Source organism: Mandrillus leucophaeus, unplaced genomic scaffold (genome assembly GCF_000951045.1).
Source record: "Mandrillus leucophaeus isolate KB7577 unplaced genomic scaffold, Mleu.le_1.0 Scaffold290, whole genome shotgun sequence".
In the NCBI taxonomy this organism is placed as follows: Eukaryota; Metazoa; Chordata; class Mammalia; order Primates; family Cercopithecidae; genus Mandrillus; species Mandrillus leucophaeus.
The window spans coordinates 398,205-406,887 of NW_012103032.1; the positions used below are offsets into that span (position 1 = coordinate 398,205).

The following is an 8,683-nucleotide window of genomic DNA, read 5'->3' on the forward strand; positions in this document are numbered from 1 at the left end:
ATGGAAGGCTCTTGAGCAGGTGAGTGATACAATGAGAACAGCGTTTTTGGAAGCCAGCATGGAGAGGAGGCTGCTAAAAGGATACAGGGTTGAGGTTATTACTATGCCCTGGGTGAAGAAATGTGGTCTGGGTTTGGAAAGGAAGGAACAGACATGACTTTTCAAAGGAAGACATAATTGCTGCAAGGGCCACCAGAGAGCACTCAAAGGTGTGTCCAAGGTTTGAACTCTAGTGACCAAGAGAAGGGTGTCAACTTTGACAGAAATGACATCGTGTGTGGTTAACAAAATGAGACCACATCCTTTCGGTCATGATTCATTGTCTTTATTAACAATGTCTCTGGACTCCGGAAGAACAGACTGTTAATTCATAAAGCAATATTAACATTGTCATTCTCTACAAGAAAAACTTTTGCATAAATAACTTAAGTGAGAAAATAAATATGTAACTTAACTCTTTAAAAACCAGTACTTTCATTCTTGTGGACAAGTCCCACATGGAAGGATTGCAAAAAAACGACCAGTCCTGCAGGCTTTCATATGGCATGTGCTTCTGTTTAAAACATTTTTTTTTTAAACAATTAAAAACTACACAGAAAGTAAGAGGTTGTCTGGAAAAGATTTTCAAAAAGATTTTTGGATGGCAGCTATTATGCTCTGCAGCTTCTCAGCATATGTACAGCACTTGTCGTTTTCCCCCCAATAATATTCTTTTAGTGTAAGATATGCCATCACATGTAAGAGCAGTAAGAAGCTATTTTCTAGGCAGAAATGTGTCTGTGAGTGGTGGGCAGAAGGCAGTGTCTCAAAAGGGATGTGCTGGTCTGTGAGTTCGTGATGGCTGCTCCCTTGAGTCTGGTGTCCTGGGACTTTGCACTTCTCTTCGGAAGGTGACTTTAACATATGGCTATGGGTTGGGGTAGGGATGCTGCTCTTTGGGAAGTTGGGGTGGATGTAATTTCTTCCTCCCACCACCCTTGGACCCTCTCCTTTTCTGCCCCAATGGGTGATGTTATATTTCTTTGAGATGGAGGGGTGGAGGTAGCCAGACATCTGGGGAAGCCAGGCTGGAAAGCAGCATAGCTTCTCCCAGGAGTTTGTCAGCCATAAACATGTCAGCCATAAATAGACTCTTTACTTTTTTTTTTTTTTCCTGTTTGTTTTTCATCTTTGGCTGTCAGATGAGAGCATCACAACTCTGAATTCTGGAAGGGACCTTGGCACTGAGTCAATGCAACCTCATTCATTCTCTCTCTCTCTCTGTCTCTTTCTCTCTCACACACACTTCTGCCCATTCAAAAGGCACTGGAGTCCTTGGAATCATATGCCAGTAGTCTCCTCGAGATCCTTTTCCCACATCCACCCTCATTTTACAAAGTGGAAATTGAGATCCCGAAAGAGAATTGTGCAGTTCAAGGTTACACAGCAAGTTAGTGGCAGAACCAGGCCTAGAAACCATATCTACAGATGCCCCCAGTCTTGTGCTCTGGGCACACCGCAGGCTTTCTGATGGGCAGTGAGGTGCAAGGGGGAATCTTATCCAGCTTTCTTAACCAGTCCCTGGACTTTTCACACTCCCATACCGCTCCCTTAAAACCCCAGGGCGGTGAAAATGCTTCAATTTCTGCCTCCTCTGAAGTGGGACCAGCAAAGGTCGGCGGCCCCAGAGGTGGGGCTGCGTGGCTCAGTGTGTGTGACTCTCAACTCCCTCCCCCGCCCCGCGGGACCCCTCAGCTGGCGGACTGAGGGGGGCCTTCCCGGCGCCCGGGATTCCTCAGGGCCTGGAAGGTCTCAGACCCCTGCCCTGGGTTGCAGGCATTTACAATGAAATATAAACAATCAAACCACGTGCAGAGGACAGAAACGTGGGGCGCGGGGCCGGGGCCAGGGCCGGGTTGCCCGCCGGTGGGGAGGGGCGCGGGCGGGCTCTAGTAGGCGTTCTCCAGCTCAGCCTGATTGGCTTTGGCCCCGCGGGCGCGGGGCCGCGGCTTCCGGCCCTTCTGCGGCCGAGCGGCCTCGGGACCGAAGTCCTTGAGCTCCGACTGGTTGTGGAAGCGGGTGAGGCGCTTGCACTTGCACGAGGCCACCAGGCGCACCTTGCGCGCGCGCGGCGCGGCACCACCGGGACACAGCAGCTGCACACGCTGCGCGCGGTAGCGGTCGGGGATGCAGCGGAAGTCGGGCCCACTCGGGCGCCACCACTTGCCGCGGCCGATGGCGTTGGGCAGCAGGCGTGCCGGGCCGCACTGGCCGGAGCACACCAACTCGGTGACTGGCTTGGCGCTGCGGCACTGCCCGTCGGTCACGTAGCGGGTGAAGTGCAACTCTCGGCAGCTGTACTCGGACACGTCTGAGGAGAGAGGCGCACGTGAGGGTGGCCGCCCGCCTGGCCACCCCTGCCCTGGCCCGGCCCGACTCCCTCCACCCCAGCCCTGCTTTTGCCAAGCCTGTCTCCAGAGGCTTTTTCCCCTGAACACCTATTGCAGGAAGGTCCCAGATGCTTTAGAGCTCGTGGAAAGCTCTCCTGCGCACCCTGTCCCCTCGGAGCCAAATGACTGTTGGGGTTCAAACACCAGGGCTCCATCGCTCACTGCTGGTGTCATCTTGGGCAAGTTCCTTAATCTCTCTCTTTTTCCAGTCTGTAAAATGGGCCGCCCCAAGCACTGTAAGTTAATCCATTCCACACGCAATGCAGAGAATACCATTTGGCAGATATAGCTGAAAGCGTCGGCTATTATGTATTACTATTATCATTTCTCTCCTGGGGTCCTCTTATGATTTAAGCCACAGTTGTGCCGCAGGGTCCCTGGCCTGGGCAGGGTAAGTGCTTGGCACACCTTCTGCCTGGCTCTGGCTTCTCCCAGATTCCTTTTCCAGCCACTTGGGAGGGGTGGACAGGAGATGGAGAAAGGAGTAGAGGTTAATTGAAGGTAATAAATCAGGGCAGCTGCTGTGGTGGCGAGGGACCGAAGGGGAGGTGATCAGGACAGGAATTCATTAGACTTGAAAGGAATCAAAGGCAGTGTGTCCAACCCCCTCATTATCAATGAGAATACTGAGGCCCGGCCAGAGAAAAGAACTTGCCCAAAAGGCTGGGCTGCATCTCCAGACTCCACTTCCCTGGGGTCCCAGCACCTTTTGGCTCCCACAAGAATGGAGGCTCTGTGTTCAAGCACCCATGGGAGGCTGGGCTGGGGGATGGAGCTGAGGGCTGTTTTTCACTCTAGTTACTTTCCTACCATAGGGGGACTGAGCTCTGACCCAAAACCTACAGGTTCAGCTGCCACAAACATTTACCTGGCTCTCTGCTGGGCCCATTTCTTGTTCTGTGTTATCTGAATGGGCGCCTCATGGTGATACTCCCTGGGCAGGCAGAGATGGGGCTCCCCGGCCTGGCCTGATCCCCTGCACACACCTTGACCATGTCTCCTATGGTGGACTTAGATGGGTGGGAGCTTTTTAAATAGCTGGTCGTGTGAGTACCAGTTCACCCCTCAAAGGTTTCATGGGGATAGTTCCAATGTGACACGAAAGAATGAAAAATAGTCTTAAGACCAAACCAGAGAGGGGACCGTGAAGGCCGCTCCCCACCCCCACTCTGGAGAGCAAGCACAGCAGGAGAGATGTGGCCACTGCCATTGTCTGGGGCTGCTTTCTGGTTTGTGGTCTGGTTTGCATCCTCACCTCTGCAGGGCTGGGGTGTGTGTGTGGTCGGGGGGACATTTGCCCAGGGAAGGGGGCATTTTGGGGCTTTCCAAGAATAGTGTCCCAAGTCAGGCACTTCCTCTGCAGACTGTGACTTTGGTTTGAGCACGTGGCTTCCTCGGGGGCTGTGGCCTCTCATGGGAGTCCAGCAGGGTGGACATTTTGTGTTTGGGTTCCTTACAGCCCTTCAGGCGGTCACGGGAGCCCAGCTGACCTTGCCTAGAAGGGGAGCTGTGGGAGGAGGCACCCTTGTCCTCCATTTGGAAGACACAGGGTCCTGGCTGGCCTCCCATACAGTTGCCCTTTTTAGCACCCCATAGCCCCAACAGGTTATGAGGCAGGGAGGGCTGGGGTCCAGGAGCCTGGGCAGTGGACTTCTCTGCCACCTGGATAATGGCCAGAGGGCAGGGAAGCCCTTAGTCTGAAGTGTCATTCCAGCCCCCACCCACGGCCTCGTGATTCCTGCCAACCATAGAGCCAGATGCACACTGTCACCTGGGCTTCTCTGTGCAGGCCTGACCAGGAACCCAGGGTCCCTCTTCCTTCTCCCTCCTCTGGAATGAGGCAAGGCTGGGAATGGGGTGGCCGCAAAGGACGGATGTGCCTACTCCTGTGCAGAGGATGCTGTCTTCCCCTCCAGGGCCTGAACTCAGCTGCACCCATGTCAGGGGCTAAAACTGCGGAAAACTCTCATTCCTTCAAGTGCCAGCTCCCTGGGCAGGCCATGGGCAATGCACACTGCAGGGGTGCCTCTCTGGCCTTCCTCTCCCACTACTTTGTGGAGAACTATCCCCAACACCCCCCCACACACACCAGGGCTATCTTGCAGTTGATCAAACCAGATTCAAACCTCAGCTCTTCTCCTCACTACCAAGTTACTGAGTGCGTGGAGCCTGTTTCTTCCCCTTCGAGCTGGGGGTTCACCTCCTGGGGCTTCCATGACGTGGGTCTGTGTCATGGAGACAGCCACCGCCAGCATAGAGTGTCTGGCACCCTGCAGGTGCTGTTCTGTGGATGGGAGGCTCCCTTACCTTGTTCCCTCCCCAATGGTACCAGCAGCTGGACGTGGCTCCTATGTTGCCAGGAGGAGATTCTTTGAAACCTTTTCTTTTCTGAGCCCCGGAGCCTGTTCTGATAACCTGATGCCATACCCTCACCACCCCAGCCTCCTCCCTGCCCTGGGCTCTCACCAGTGTCTGTTGCCTCATGCCCCTACACCTGAATTAGAAGGCTGCACCAGTGAGCCATCCTTCCCCCATCTCCAGGCAAGACTGTTCCTTGACCAGTGCTGGCAGAGGCCAACAGTCTTCACTGGGTCTACCCAGTCTTCCCAAAGCCTCCCAAAGAGAAGTTTCTAAAACCTCCCCAGGACCTTTTACTAAGAATTCTCTCCACCACCCCATACCTTTGGTCTCAAAGGGGTGGTGGGGAGGCCGCCCTCCGTTCTCCGCCCGGTTCATGGTCTTGTTGTTCTCCAGCTCCGGTGGAGGCTCGGGGTACTCTCCGAGCTCGGGGATGATTTCCGTGGCATCATTCTTGAAGGCCTGCCACCCCTGGCCCTCCACTACACGGAAGGCTGCGTGTACCAGCAGGCAGACAAGACACAGGGCTAGTGGGAGCTGCATGGTGCCAGCCAGAGGAGGGCACGCAGCCTTCCAGTAGCACAGGCTCTGGTCTCCAGCGGACGCGGTCGCCTTTTTAAAGCCCCCCTCTGCCTCATGCCAGCCAATGAGGACAGGCTGGGGCAGGGCTGGTCCCATGTTTCCCTAAGCCCCCCCGGGGGGGAGGGAAAGGGGTGTGCTCAGAGCAAACCCTCGCCAAAGACTTCTCCTCTAGCTCAGCAAACTTCCAAATTGCTGCTGGCACTCCCAGGTGACCCAGAGAGAGGGGGCGTGTGAGGCAGGGCCCAAGCCTGCTCTCCGGCACCTCCCACGTGCTGGCGGCTGTGGTTTTCAGATATCAAAATGAGCTCCGGCTTTTAATTGTCTGTCTCCCTGGGCCCTCAGGCATTCTCAAAACAAACTGTGGACCCGCTCAACAAAGAGAGTGTGCAGTTCCGAGTGCTTCGTGAGGCTGAGCCCAGCCTACTCGATTTCTCAGGCCAAGTTCATTTGTCACCCCACCAACAAATGGCCCAAGGGGTGTCTGACCCCCATAGACCCAGCTAGAGGCAAAATGATGCTTTTAAAGAAATTCCATTCGTCCTAACTCCACAAGTCTCAGCATTGATTGACCTGACTAAGAAAGCCTGTCTTGGCATTCTCCGGAAGGCAAGAGAGAGAACTAGAGGGCCAGAGCAAGGGTGCCCACTTGGGAGATGGGGCAGGATTCTGGTTACAAATCGAGGATGCGCTGGTCACTCAGGCTCCTGTGATGGAGAGCACAGAGGAAATCCCAGCTCATGCTCCTTGGGGATCCTGTGCACCGTGACAGGCACTTCTGAGCCAGGGCACTCACTGTGGCTTGCAGGGTGATGTACTGAAGACAGTCATTTCCCCAACCAGGCTGTGCGTGCAAGCAGACAACACCAAATTCCTTTCCTTAGCAAAAGCCACAGCCAGCGTTTTTAGTGCTGACATTTTATTTTCTTGTCTTCCAGCTGGTTACATTTTTCAAAAACATTTTTGAGTCCTGTATGGAGAGCTTCATTGGTGCACACCACAGGATGTGTTCCATGAAGCCATCCCAGGACCGACTGGTCACAAAGAAGCTAGAAGAAATTGCCTTATTGGCCCTGCATATAATAAGCGGCACAGGGCCAGGGGCGGCAGGGAGGGGAGGGCCAGTAGAGGCATGGGGGAGAAAGGTTCACACCTGAGGTGCCAGAAGAGAAAGGCAGGCCAGAGGAAGCTTTCATTGAAGACAGATTGTTTGAGGACAAGCAGCTCCTGCGAACAGGCTGCCCATATCTTCCTGGTATTTTAACTGGGTAATGAATCAGTATGCCCCACCTGCAGAGCCTCTGCAAGCCCTTTGCCACCTGCCTCAACTTGCAAGTCGCTGTGTCCATCTGCAGCCCACTGTCCTCCTTTCCATCATCCATCATCCGACACATGAATGCAGCTGCTCTGACAGTTTTACAAGCCAGACAGAAGCCCCCTCAGGAAGGGCCCTCTCTGATACCTGCTTCCTAAGTCAGTTTCCTTCAGGGCAGATGAAAACAGCTGTGGCCATTGTTGGGGGTGATCTATCTGTCCCAGCAGAGCCGGTAGTGTTGTGAGAAGCTGGCCCTCTGCGCCCCCTCCCCTTGTCTATGACCCTCCAGCCTCCTTTTCCCTCGATCTGGAATGTGGACTGTTAACCCTCTCATGGCCAGACGACTGCCTTCTCACAATGGACTTGGGAGAGAGCAGTTCTGATGCCTGGGTTCCTTGAGCAGGTAGGATGGATGCTTATAGCCCCATCTGCTGTTGGGAGCGGCTGGACCATCTGCATTAAAGAGGCAGCAGGGTTCATCCCTGGAACACGTCTGCCACCTGCGGGTGACTGCAGGATGGCAAGGCTCAGGACTGGACGTGATTTCCTGTCCTTTCCTTATTTGGAAGTGAAGTAATATTAAACGGAAAAAGAAGAATCCAGTGGACTTGAACCTCTAAATGATCTCCACCCCTCCCAATGGCTCAGTGAGAACCTGCTGTGACATCTGCCATTTCATTTAATGTTAAGTCATTGACAGCTCTTTATTTTTACTCAGTCCACAAACTTGTCATTGTTCACAGTATTCCCTGGAATTAAACCCCCAGGGTTTTAGCTGACTCCTATTGTGAGTAGTTTAGGTTATTTCCAGTTTTTTTCCTATTTTCAGTGAGGCTGCTGTGAACATCCTTGTACGACTGAATTTTTTTTTTTTTTTTTTTTTTCAGAGTCTCTCTGTGGCCCAGGCTAGAGTGCAGTGGCACAATCTTGGCTCAATACAATCTCCACCTCCCAGGTTCAAGTAATTCTCCTGCCTCAGCCTCCCGAGTAGCTGGGATTACAGGCATGCACCACCACGCCCGGCTAATTTTGTATTTTTAGTAGAGACGGGTTTCTCCATGTTAGTCAGGCTGGTCTCAAACTTCTGACCTCAGGTGATCTGCCCAACTCAGCCTCCCAAGGTGCTGGGATTAGAGGCTTGAGCCACCACACCTGGCCTCGGAGTAATTTTTTAAATTAAAATTTTTAAATTAGGATATAATTATAAATTTAAATATACTTATAAGAAATAAATAAAAGCCTGGGCAACATGATGAGACCTAGTCTCTACAAAAAATTTAAAAATTAGCTGGGCATATGGTGTCGCACGCCTGTGGTCTCAGCTACTCGGGAGGCTAAGGTGGGAGGATCACTTGAGGTTGAGATTGAGGCTGCAGTGAGCCATACTTGTGCCACTGCACTCCAGCCTGGATGACGGTGTGAGACCCTGTCTCAAAAAATTAAAAAAAAAAAAAATACAGACTCCATGTATCCTTTATCCAGTTTCCCCCAACAATAATACCTTGAGAAACTATAAGACAATAGCACAACTAGGATATTGATATTGGCACAATTTACCAATCTTACCCACATCTCCCGTGGTTTAACCTGTACTCTCTGTGGGCACACACATTCACGTGTGTGTATACTTAGTTCTGTGCAATCTTGTCACGTGTAAATTTGGGGATCCACCACAGTCAAGATAAAGCACAGCTCTGTGATCACAAGTCTTTTTCCTGTTGCCCACCTCTTTCCCTCCTTTGCCCTCCCTCCCACAACTAACCCCTGGCAACTACTCATCTAACCTCCATTTCTGTCTTTCTTTTTTTTTTTCACTTCAAAATTGTCACATAAATGCAGCCAGGTGCAGTGGCTCACTCATGTAATCCCAGCACTTTGGGAGGCCGAGGCAGGCAGATCACTTGAGGTTAGGAGTTCGAGACCAGCCTGGCCAACATGGCAAAACCCTGTCTCTACTAAAAATACAAAAATTAGCTGGGCATGGTGGCACACACCTGTAATC

The 8,683-nt window shown here is 52.5% G+C and overlaps 1 protein-coding gene across 1 annotated transcript; it reads right to left on the reverse strand.

The window, feature by feature from the left end:
• Positions 1 to 302: 302 nt before the first annotated feature.
• SOST (sclerostin) lies at positions 303 to 5,371 on the reverse strand. The gene is made up of 2 exons (XM_011985860.1): positions 5,111 to 5,371; positions 303 to 2,350 (listed from the first exon to the last, which is right to left on the reverse strand). Exons 1-2 carry the CDS (start codon positions 5,328 to 5,330, stop codon positions 1,929 to 1,931), a joined length of 642 nt encoding a protein of 213 aa, XP_011841250.1. The 5' UTR covers positions 5,331 to 5,371; the 3' UTR covers positions 303 to 1,928.
• Between the last annotated feature and the right edge of the window lie 3,312 nt (positions 5,372 to 8,683).

Coding starts and splice junctions, on each gene's coding strand:
- SOST (XM_011985860.1), bottom strand. CDS start 5,330: ATGCAGCTCCCACTAGCCCTGTGTCTTGTCTGCCTGCTGGTACACGCA. Junction 2,351..5,110: donor CCACCCCTTTGAGACCAAAG/GTATGGGGTGGT, acceptor CTCTCTCCTCAG/ACGTGTCCGAGTACAGCTGC.